General features: G+C 36.4%; 1 protein-coding gene across 1 annotated transcript; it reads right to left on the bottom strand.

The window, feature by feature from the left end:
* Window positions 1-5,218: 5,218 nt before the first annotated feature.
* LOC118042128 (glutamate receptor 2.2-like) lies at window positions 5,219-11,687 on the bottom strand. The gene is made up of 9 exons (XM_073409890.1): window positions 11,472-11,687; window positions 7,669-8,088; window positions 6,926-7,547; window positions 6,736-6,842; window positions 6,479-6,646; window positions 6,003-6,167; window positions 5,645-5,739; window positions 5,510-5,549; window positions 5,219-5,413 (listed from the first exon to the last, which is right to left on the bottom strand). The coding sequence occupies exons 1-9, from the start codon at window positions 11,685-11,687 to the stop codon at window positions 5,219-5,221; spliced, it is 2,028 nt and encodes a 675-aa protein (XP_073265991.1).
* Between the last annotated feature and the right edge of the window lie 845 nt (window positions 11,688-12,532).

The following is a 12,532-nucleotide window of genomic DNA, read 5'->3' as shown; positions in this document are numbered from 1 at the left end:
TGAAGGGGCAACCGACAATGATAGCAACACAGATGTCTCAGCACATTCAGTTACAAGAGTGGGCCTTGTAAATAACAGAATCACAGGCTAGGTGAATGGAACAAGGCTAATCAACAAGGCAATAAACTCATGTAACTCATTCTCTGATTTCATACGTGACCTGACAGAGCCCCAAGAAGTAGTGGAAATGGAACTACAGGAAAAAAAGAGGAAAAAGCTTAGACGAACCAGAAGACTTGGCCCTAAATATACATACAGAAAAGGGAAGAAGGGGAAGAAAAACAGGCAGGCTTTGGCTCTTAATGACACATCAGATATTGTTCCTGACTCACTCAGAAACACATCTGAAAAAGAAAACGGCTCACCCCCTGCTATTAAGTCATCTACTGATCAACATGAAGATATTACCTCTAATCATGCATCCTTGGATACAGAGACCAGTGATACACAGGCTCATCTTCCAACCCTTTTGAACTCTCAGTGCAGCCAAGAGGCCTCCTCAGAAGCGATCAACGAAAACAACAGGAATGCTAGAAGCAAATCCAGGAAAATAAAATTGTTGCAAGCTAATGGTAGTGTAGCTAACACTACTGAGAAATGTGTCTCTTCTGATTCCCTCAATTCGGGAATTAAGCAAGGCAATGTCCTGTTCCAGACAACCTGTGAGAATAATCAAGCTGATGGTTTTGATATAGATAAGGAAACCCAGGAAATGTTACATGATGCAGCGGCTTTGGGCTTGAGACCATTCCAATATCTTATAGGGTATGAAGAGGGAGTTCGGGGGAACATTGACAGAGAAGTAGACGAGTGGAAATCAGTCAATCAGTTGTAAGTTTCTTAACTTGCTAAGTTTTGTTCTGTCATGGTTTTGATCTACCTATGAATATTTTTGCTTGGAATAGTTGTGGGTTGGGTATGTTGAACAAACGCCATTCCATCCGGAATAGGTTGCTCAACAGTAATGTTGATATCTGCTTTCTATTAGAAACAAAAAAAGATAATTGTTGCGATTCATACATCAGGAATTTGTGGAATGTGGTAACTGTTAAATGGGCTTTGCTAGAGTCTGTAGGCAAATCAGGAGGGATAATTGTGATGTGGGATAGTTCTATCTTTGAGGTTAATTCCATAGAATTTGGGGGGCAATGGATCAGCCTATGCGGTAAACATGTTCATTCTTCCTTTAACTGCATGGTAGTTGGTGTTTATGCTGCATCTTCTGTGCAAAATCGTGCTAAGCTGTGGGAAGACATCACTACTCTGAAGTTTGCATTTGAATTACCAATGGTGGTGATAGGTGATTTCAATGAAACTCTTCAGGCTAATGAGAGAAGTAGCGGCTACATTAATCATTCAGGGTCAGTTGCTCTCCGTAATTTCCTGTCCGATTGTGCTCTGATTGAATTCAAACTGCAGGGCAACCGTTTCACTTGGTTTAGGGGGGTTCTATGAGCTGTATTGACAGGGCTTTCGCATCTCCAGAGTTCCACCTCCAGTTTCCATTCTTATCACTCTACCGTTATCCTAGGGGGATGTCTGATCACTGTCAATTGCTTCTTCAGGCACCAAAGGTAGATTGGGGATGGAAGCCTTTCCGCTTCATAAATAGTTGGTTGTCACACCCTACATTCTCAAGTTGATTTTGAGATCTTCTGGTTTGATAGTTGCAAGGAATTTCCCGGTGACTATAGATTGGTAAAGAAACTAGGAACTTTGGGGAAAAGATTGAGACAATGGAACAAATCCACCTTCGGTAATCAAAATTCAAAACTTGCAGACATTCAGAACTCCATCACAACCATCGAAGACTTAAGCGAGGTACGCCTCTTGTCTGAGACTGAAAAAACAAAGCTCAAGAATCTGAACTCTGAACTTTAGGAGGTTAGTAGGAATGTCGAGGGCATTTGGAGGCAGAAATCCGCCAAAAACTGGTGCAAAATGGGGGATAAAAAACACTCGGTTCTTCCATCTTTCAGCAAGTTTGAGGAATGGTCGGAACCACATTAGCAAGATTGAGCAGAATGGCAGATTTTTGGACTCTCCAAATGACATCAAAGAGGGTGCTGTCAACTTCTTCTCAACACTGTTTGCCAAGCCACAATGCAGAAGAATTGAAATGGGAGACTCAGGGTTCTCTAAAATTTCAGAAGAAAGTTCAGCTTGGTTAGAAAGACTACCTTCATTGGAGGAAGTGAAGCAAGCCGTATGGGATTGTGATGGTTCAAAAGCCCCCGGTCCTGATGGGTTCACCTTCTCCTTCTATAAAAAGGAATGGAATCTTATCAGCCCTGACATCTTTGTGATGGTCACAGAATTTTTTAGAACAAGTAAATTACCAAAGGGGATCGGCTCGTCCTTCGTGACTTTGATTCCAAAGACCAAGAGGCCGAACACTTTCTCCCAATTTTGACCAATTAGTTTGATTCATGGGTTATATAAAATAGTGGCAAAGCTCTTGTCCACTAGGCTCCGAAGCATTCTTCCAGATGTGATAAGTGCAAACCAGTCTGCTTTCATTGCCGGGCGTCAGATTCTAGATGGGTTCATGATAGCAAACGAGGTTGTCCATAGTATTCGTAGCAAAAAGGACCACGGGTTTTTGCTAAAGGTAGATTTTCATAAAGCCTTCGACTCGATTTTATGGGAGCATATCAATTCTACCATGGGTTATATGGGTTTTGGATCTCACTGGAGGAAACTGATCTTTGAATGCATGTCCACTTCTAAATTGGCCATCTTGATTAATGGCTCACCAAGCAGAGAATTCAGTATGGAGAGGGGTCTCAGGCAAGGGGACCCCCTCTCTCCTTTCCTTTTTGACATAGCAGTTCAGGGGTTAACAGTTCTATTCAACAGGGCATCAGATTCAGGTTACTTTAAAGGTTTACAGACTTCGCAAGGACATCACATAACCCATTTGCAATATGCAGATGACACTCTGATTTTCCTGCCGAATGATTATACCTCTCTATTGCATGTCAAGAGGATCCTCCGCTGGTTTGAGATCATTTCAGGACTGAAAGTTAATTTCTATAAAAGCTCACTTATAGGAATTAATTTGGATAACGAATACACTTCAGGTCTGGCTAACACAATTTTCTGTCGCAATGACTCCTTCCCAGTCAGATACCTTGGGTTGCCTCTTGGTGCTAACCCAAATAGGCTCTCCACTTGGAAACCGGTATTGTCCACAATCAGAGCAAAGTTAAGCAAATGGAAAGGGAAGTTTTTGAGCATGGCCGGAAGGATATGTCTTATTAAATCTGTCTTAAACTCTCTACCTCTATACTATATGTCGGTCTTTATTATGCCAAAGGGCATTGCAAAAGCAATATCCTCAATCAACTGCTGTTTTCTCTGGAAGGGCTCCTCAAATTCACATGGTATTTGTAAGGTTGCTTGGCATAAGGTAATTAAGAGTAAGCCACTGGGAGGTCTCGGGCTTGGTTCTATTCACAGTAAAAATCTGGCTTTGATGTTTAAATGGCTTTGGAACCTTGACAAAGGAGTGGCAGGAGGTTGGCAAGAGATCATCTTACGAAAGTACCGGCCACATTTTTCAAATGGCCTTCCTGTGTTTGCAGGTTCTTTATCTCCAACTTGGCGTGGCATGGTATCTGCAATTTCCTTAAATCACAGCATAGCCGCTCCCATCCAATCCAATGTTGGGTTTAAGATGGGTGATGGGAGAAACATCAGGTTTTGGTATGATTCTTGGCTAGGCTATGCAGCCCCTCTCCAGTTCATGTTCCCTAGGCTCTACAACCTCTCCCTACAGCAATCTTTAAGCATTGCAGAAGTTCATAACCCAACAGATAACTCAATCAATCTTTCTTGGAGAAGACCACTTCGATCCCGAGAACTCTGCATGTGTGAAAGCTTGATAGCAGAAGTGGAACGTGGCCTAGTCTTCTCTGATGGTGAAGACAACAAGATCTGGAAACACCATAGCTCCAACAATTACACAGTCTCCTCTGGGTGCCATCTCTTTGACGGTTTAAATGTTTCAGGACATCTGCACTCCCCTGCTTTGCTTTGGAAAGGGTTTGCGCCTCCAAAAATAAATGTGTTCATATGGCTTCTTTTCAATGGCAGTGTCTGCACAAAGGGTTTCTTAGCTGAGAGGAGAATCATCAATTACGAGGAAGCTCTTTGTCCTTTCTGCTGCAAGGAGATTGAGACTACACATCATCTTTTTCCATCTTTGTCCAAAATCATGTCTCTTTGGGGCAGACTATTTAGTTGGTTTGGGTGTGTGTAGGTTGTCTGCCAAAAGAACCATATCATAACCTTCAGGAATGGTCCAACATGGTAAAAGGAAAATTCCAGCGTCAGGCAATTACCCTTCTCTGTAAAGGATTATACTGGTCAATTTGGATAGCGCGTAACCACATGATCTTTGACAACAAAACTCCAGACTGGGATGTGATTTTTTGACCTCACCTTTCATCGGTTGGCCTTTTGGTTGAAGTCCTTTGTTTAAAAATTTCAGCTATACGGGCTCTGATCTTTATAGGAATCCTGAATGTATTATGAACTGGACTAACTAGTCAGGTCTTTAAGATTCCTTGTTTTCTTAATGTATTTTTAATTTCCCATGTAATTTCTTATCAGCCCTCATCTCCTTAATGGGGGCATATTATTTTATAAATATTCTCGATTACTATAAAAAAAAAAGGTAGCCTTTATTCTTCTGACCTGATGGCCAACGCCATTGTTTCAAAATTCAGATACCCTTGATGTGTTGATTTGGAGCCTAAATTGGTTTTGATTGAAAAAAAATAAAAATAAAAAAACTCAACTTGTAAATTTTTTTTAAAAAATTATCAAAACATTTTCATTTTAATTCTTTTTAATTTTTTTTTTTTTGAGGTCAACCCTCTTGCCCCAAACTTGCCCCTTGCCCTTGGTGAACCCTGACATAGTTTAAAAATTATGACTAACGCAACAAATTCAAGAAAAGAATAAGGAAAGAAGTCTATAACATATATGAAGGTACATAAGGTAATGCCAGATACTCCTCGGTAACACAACTCAAAGAGTAAAACAGAAGGCAGGAAATATAAAGTAACTCAATTTCTGAAACCCAGTTTAATCCTACTTAAATCTTAGTAAAAATCAACTCGCTTTTCATGTGTTTTTAAATACAGTAATTCCATTTCTTTACAATGCTAATGACTACTGGTGTCAGAAGTGTTAAATGATAACCTACAAGTCAATTATTTTCATGGTCTCTAACTACCTCTTGAGGTGCTTCCCTATTGGGACTAGAATCATAGCTTGCAGAAGATCGATTGGCAGGATATTCCTTGTCAACTTGAAATAAGCTGATGGGCTTGGCGCGCACATTAGTAGGCCAGACTGATGCCATTTCTATCACTTTTGTCTGAAAGTACTGGATTTCGAGTCCCTTGAATGGAAAATTCTAAAGAAGTTTTCAATTCTGCTCCATATTGAAGCTGTGGAATCAGACGACCTCAAGACGTTTCTTTCTCGGTAAACAAACATGACTACGAAGATAATGAGAGCTAACAATGCAGCTAGTCCTGCAATTAAAAATAACCCCCAGAAACTCTTTAGACTAAGGCTATTAGATGAAATTGAGGAGCCGGATTCTGGACAAGTGCTGTTTTTTCCAAACCATGCATCCTCAATTCGCTTCATTTTATCTCCCTCGGTCACATTTAAAATTGCCCTCGATATATGAGGCACTAGAGGAGAACCTTTAGGGAAGACCTGAAGTTAAAAAAAGAAAGGATACATGAGAAACTATGCACTTATTAGCCAGAGTGAATGGAAATAACAAGATAGGAAAGTGAGCTTACAAAGCCAAAACCGCCGGTTTTAAATTTAGGATCAATCATGGATATTTTGGAGCAATATCTTGACAGAATGAGCTTTTATATATGCCAGTTCGTTTCGAAAGCAGCAGCAATACCACCATTTCCACTTCCTTTGGAGAAAAACAGATGGTGGCATTCTTCTGCAGAACTATACACCATGAGCTTGGACCTGTCGAACCCCAAGTCTAACAAGAGTCCAAGAACAAAAGAACCCTTCTGGTAGCCCACATACTCCCCTTTCTTAATGAGCTCACGCACATCAGTAACTGTTGGCTGCAGCTGCTTGACGGTTAAGTAGCTTGCTAAACGGCTGGTGTAACTCTGCGTGAGGATCAACACAACAAAACACCAGATGAGTATCACCGCCCTAGACAAGTTGCTAACCACTCTCGCCCTGTAAATATAAACATAAAGTCAGTTTGGTGTTTATATATATGGAGTGCTAGTACAACAGTAGAAGGAAAGTTCACAAGGGAAGGGTGATTACGTTGTGTAAAAACCATAGTTGAGAAGGAAAACCAGAAACTAGTGCCAGCTTGATCCGAAGCTGACCCTCGAAAATCATCATTTTATTCTGTGCATCAAGACCCAGACCACAAATCCAATGAAAACAAAGAACAAAAACTGCTCACCCAAAGGTCCCATGTCAGAGGTTTCATGAAGGCCCATGCATTTTTGCTGTTGTTGTCTGCAATCGGAACAATCATGGAGACACCACTTTCTGTGAAAGGCAAGGTATAGTCGATGTACAAGGACCTGTTGTAGACAATAGTTATGTCTCCAACCGCGGCATCATAATTCTGTTGGCAATAAACAAAAAATAAATCAATGTGAATGATATTCAATGTGATATAGTTACAAGAACAGAGAGGGAGAGAGCAAGTCTTACCTTCAAGTACACTTGATAGGCCAGATCGTTATAAGTTCCAGCAGGTTCGCCGTCAGAGTTGGCAAAGGGGATGTACTCATATGGCAAAGCATAAGGCAATGCTCTGACTACAGCATCAAAAACATCTATGCAGAATCCGGTGAATTTGTGTCGTGTTGGACCAGGATCTTTTGTTCTGCTACTAACTCACTGAAGCCAGACTTCACAGGCACTCTTATTTTCAACTTCTTCTCGTTTGTGGGAATCTCCCAACCCTTGGGAACCACAGTTGTTTCCCCAGGAAAAATTACAGTTGAAACTCTGGAAGTAGAAGTTGAACTCATACGTTTATTTATTCTCGGATTCAGTGTTTTCACAAGTCCTTCTGTTGGCGTCCAAAATCCAATCCGTCTTCCTCCATTTCCGTTCACATTAACTATCTGAAAAGCTGGTGATTGCAACTGCCCATCAACAAAAAGGTAATCTCCTGTAAGGCCTTTGAAACTAGTGGTCGATAAAGCTCGAAGAATGTTTGGACCATTTAAAGAGATGCCAAGAGTTGCAAGATCTGTTGATGAATTGCTAGAAACATTTGCCTTTCGGAAGCCAAAATTTGTAGTGCCCGCTTTCTCAACTGCCAAGGCCAATGCTTTAGTCGCATCATAGGCCAGTTGTCCATAAATGTTCAACTCAGCATCAATTTTATTTGGATTATCTCGTAGGAATTTCCTCTTCCACCGAGCTCGAAAATATTCAAGATCTTTTGTTCTTGGAACATAAGGTTTTATACCCAATACTCTTGGATATATCGGTGACAGAATGATTTTGGTGAACTCAAGAAATCAACACTCAGACCATTCAGTCATGAATCCAAACATAGCTTCACTCATCATTCCAATCTTCTTTTGCTTTGGTGAAAAGCCGAGTGCCTAGAGAGGGGATACATATATGCACAATGAAAACTCTAGTCTGCATTGTCATCAACTTATAAAGCTCCTCAACAATTTTGATCATCAAGTGGCCGATGGAGGAAATGACACTCCGGTAGGGCACTCGAGCATCAACGTCTTGCAGAGCATCAATTAAATAAGGTATGATTCCCTCTCCATATTCGTTGTCAATGTAGATGGGCACCGCTTCTCTCCATCCGAAGGCTTGAACTATAGCACTTATGGCATTCACTTGAGCTGAATCGTTTTGTGTTGCTCGCAAGAAATATGAACTCCTGATGGAAGTAAGAGAAGGACTTGTTTGCAGAAAAAGATATAATTGGCACCCGAGCTTTTCTCCAAGGTCAATAACAAAATTGGCTTGCATTGATGTATTTGGCCCTAAAGATTGCTTGCACTTCCCACATTTTTTATCAAGTCCAGGCTGCATTATACGAAAGGAGATTAGAAAAATTAAAGACTTCTGCTGGCAGAGAACGATCAAGCAAAGGATCACAGTTTCTTATAGGATGATCATTCTGCAGTCCACGATTTTTTATGATCTGTGAGCTCTTCTCTTTTTGCTCTACACCTATGTTGGATTTGGTTAGTGTTCTAGTACGACTTATTCATAAAATAAACATGTCTCTTGACAGTTTTATAGTGAATTTCTATCATTTTAAAACAAGAAAAACAAAGAAACATGTTATTTGTTTCTTTACTTCCTTTTCTTTTCTGTTATGTTACGAGACAGTAATTAAACACTATCTTATAAATCAAGAAAAGACATGACAGCAGAAAATTAACATGCATTTGTCTAGCAATCCATGCTGATCGAGCTATATGTTTTCTTTCACTATCAATCCAAGACTTTTTAAGCAGAGCATGAACTTTTTGTTTTAGCTTGATAGGGAAAACTGGCTTATTAACTGGTGAGTGTACATGCATGTATAATGCAAGAACTAGTGCTTCTATATCAACAAAAATAATTTTATAGATTGACATGGTAACAGTGGCCAAGGTTTTATAAATGAGGGGGTAAATTATTAATGAATATATATTATGTTAGACATGCATTAGACATCCAATTCGAAATAAAATATACTAACTCATATAAAGCAAAATTAATTTAAAAATACTTTTAAAATAAGAAAACTTACATTATAATTGTTCTTTTTGGGTTTTCATAATAATATAAAATTCAGTTGAGTTACATAATAATTGTAAATTTTTCATAATAAAATTCATAGTAAAATACACATTAATTTCATCAAAAATCCATTTCACACCTCATTTACTATGTAGCATGCTTATATATATTGCATGGATATGAATCAGGATTAATAGTTTAAATTTATCAATGACAAGTCATTTTTAAAAACAAAAAAATTTGTTTTTTTCTTTTCTTTTTTAAGAAAAAACCAACATGCACTGATTAAAATCAGGCTTGTACGCAACGTGTTAATTCTTCTCCAGGAAAACACAAATTGTCTGATGAAAACAAAAAAGAGAAAAAAAAACAAATAAAATATGAATTATTTAGTCATAAAAAGGAAATTAACATCATAAAAAGGACCAATCTCAGCTAAAACAATTTTAATTATGTAAATATCAAAAAAATCTTTACTTGTTGAACAACAATTTGAATGTTTGCTTGTTCATCTCGTGAAAAAGTTTAGTTTCATATCATAACCAATTCAATTAGAAATGATATAACCTTTAATTAATTCAAAATAAACAGTCAAATAAATACCTATTGTTCAAAATCTTGCAGTTTAATCCACTACCATTTATCTTTTAATTGATTCAAAATTTTATATATATCAAAACCTCTAAATTATTTATAAAACCCTAACATTTTTCAATAACTAATTATAAAAATAAAACTAAAATTAAATAATAAAACAAATACAAAAATGAAAATTTGTTACCTAAAGTTGCCTAACTGGACTTGAAAAAAAAAAAATTGTATAAGGAAGAGAGCAACTAAAAAAAGAGTAAAAAAGCTCTTGAATAGCTAGCAGAAAAAAAAAAAGAAAAAAAAAAAGTTTGGAGAAAAGAGAAATGAGCTGGGGTGTTGCATATATATTATATATATTATTTATTATATTAAGACATAAGTCAACAATAATAACTATGTATCAACCCCTCATCATATTATTATATAATATTCTAATGTACTTCATATTTAGATTTTTCTAATTCCAAAGAAATTGCATTCAAATATATGCAATAAAAATATTTCATATTTTTTGTCTTTCGTTTATCCTTGACAGGTCAGTACCGGTCAATATATTTTAAAAAATAATTAAAGGGATAATTGCCCTCTTTTGCTTCTACATGGCTCGGACACCATTGGTAACCAATGATCCGGCGTAGCAGTCCAAACAATTAAAATAGGCAGTGCAAATTTATCATGTTCATATTTTATTTTAAGAAGGACATCTCAGGCTATTAATTACATATAAAAAGGTGACTGATAAGGCAATGAAAAGTTAAACAAATTATTCAATGAGTTCAATTCTAAATTATTAATAATCCAAAAGTGATTAGGCATGCTGATAAGCTGCTTATGACATGCACAAATTGATGTGATCTTATATATATTTATGATAAATTATATGAATTTATAAATTATTTTACATCAAGTGGTAGGATATACTCTAAATTTTGAAGAGATAAATTTGTCAAATTATAGATTAATTAATATTTAAAACTAAAATAATAAGATATTTAGACTGTTAGATTTTTCATGTTATATTAATAACAAGATAACTGTGTTATTTATCAAACGTATAATATCCTTTAAAATTAGATTTGGAAGTTGCTGTTTTAAGTTAAATTTTGTGTATTGTTCCTAGGATTTTTTAAATGGTTTTTTAGGATTTCATTTTTAATTTCCTTGATGTTTTTTATTTTAAGTTGTTTATAGTAGATTATGAAAGACTTGCAGGATATTTTAAGTTTTATTTAATCTACTTTAATATGTTTTTAATAAACCTCTTGAAAAAAATAATCAATTATATACTAATTTTTAAATATAATAAAATTATAAATTTAAAGTTCGTAAACTGCTTTTTTTTTCAGTCATTAATAATTTTTATATGTTTCTTAATGTAATTGCTATTTATTTTAGCTTCCACCTACGAGACCATATTCTAAATTATCCTTGCCGGGGGGGGGCAAATTTGGAAAGTAAGATAGCACAATTTATGAAGACTATTTGTGTGTTTTGACCCACCTTATCGTTGCTAGCAGAAAGGTTAAACCGGGCAAGTCTTTCATTATCAAAAGTAAGGCTTAGATAAAACGTGTCCTTCTTGGTCTTTAAGGTGTTGATTGTGATAAGGCTTCCGCACGTACGTTGTCATTTAGGGTTCATAGCAATTGAAAGGTTGAGGGAAGAAGTTCCTAATTAAATGTCAATAATCATCTTAATCTTAGAGTTTAAGATTATTAAAATGAGTTCTTATAGTGTAGTTATATGAACCGGTTCAAACGTGAATGGCTTACGTAAAACACTTTCGATCAGAAAGAGAGTTTGTCTAGATATGTGTGCAGGTTTTTCTGAGAATATTTTCCCTTAGCTTGAAAAGAAGATATAACAAGCATGCAACGGTATATATACTCTCATATCATGTCAATGGACCTGCATTTCTATGAACAAACTAGAGATTTGCAGGTCGAGAACCTCAGATAATTAATACAGAATGTGAAAATCTCTACTGTTAAAAAGTTGCATGAGGAGGTTAATAATTGGCAGTAAAAAATGGTGAGCAATGATTCATAATTGGAGAAGAGAGATGATAATTAAGAGAAGGGACCGGCAGAGAGGGAACCTGCAGCAGCTGCACCAATAACATCTTCCTTTGAATCCCTGGTGTTGAGGACTAGTCTAGTTTTGTAGTCACCATGAGAGGCATAGAAGTCTGAAAGGGCCATGTTGATGCAGCTCAATGCAATTTTGGCACCCAAAGAAGCAAAGTCAAGAACCACTCCTACATTCACTGGGATTGTAGATGTTGTGTTCTGGGCCACCCCCATTTCTAAGAACAAAATCATCAAAGAAAGGAAGAAAAAGAAAGATAGAACACGATTTAAAGAGTATTTTTTCATGATTGAGCTGATTCTAGCTAGTTTTCTTGGTTTAAGCTTGGAAGGAAGGAGGTCTTATTTATAAGGTGAAACTAAAGCCTCGAAGAAGAAGAGTTTGGACCAGTTCTCGAGGAGAAGATTAGTGATTGTAATTACTAGGAAATTGCATGATTTGATTGTTTGAATCAAATCATATTAATAAATTGGAGACGTGGGTCCTGCAGGGCTACAATTTTACGATAGCGGATTTTACATATACATTGAAGAAGAATTTATTGAGTTCTTTGAATATAGAAGGTGCGTGTAACAATTTTCTTGGGAAATATCAACTTAATTTTTTTATATTCGTTTTAATAGAAGATGCACATATAAAATATGTGTATAATCCTAAAAAGGTTTAAATTTTTTTGTAGAGGCTCGAGCCCCTACTTGCATCCTATCTCCACCCCTGATTAAGATTATTATTATAAAAGATGCTAATAATATCTCTTATTGTCAAATAAAAAAGCAATTGACATGCTTTCTATGGTGTGGTTATAGCTTTACATAGCATGACAAAAGTAATCTAAGGAGTTAATTTGATGGTTAAGAAAATTTGTTCCATTTAATATTGATTTTCTGAATTAAAATATCGGGGCTAACATTAAAGGGAATTAGCTAAATTCTTTTGAATATATCAAGTAAATGTGAGATGTATTTTTTAATATTGTCCAAAAAAACAAAGATTTAAATTTCAATTAATATATAAACTAATTTAAAATATCTTTTATCAATAAAAACAAGTCACAAAGTGT

The sequence above is a fragment of the Populus alba genome, chromosome 6, assembly GCF_005239225.2.
Source record: "Populus alba chromosome 6, ASM523922v2, whole genome shotgun sequence".
Classification (NCBI taxonomy): domain Eukaryota; kingdom Viridiplantae; phylum Streptophyta; class Magnoliopsida; order Malpighiales; family Salicaceae; genus Populus; species Populus alba.
The sequence above is the reverse complement of the archived record's forward strand: the minus strand, read 5'-3'. Positions and strand labels throughout refer to the sequence as shown.

Coding starts and splice junctions, on each gene's coding strand:
- LOC118042128 (XM_073409890.1), bottom strand. CDS start 11,687: ATGGGGGTGGCCCAGAACACAACATCTACAATCCCAGTGAATGTAGGA. Junction 6,168..6,478: donor CTCTGACATGGGACCTTTGG/GTGAGCAGTTTT, acceptor ATCCTCACGCAG/AGTTACACCAGCCGTTTAGC. Junction 5,740..6,002: donor TCGACAGGTCCAAGCTCATG/GTGTATAGTTCT, acceptor TTTTAACTTCAG/GTCTTCCCTAAAGGTTCTCC.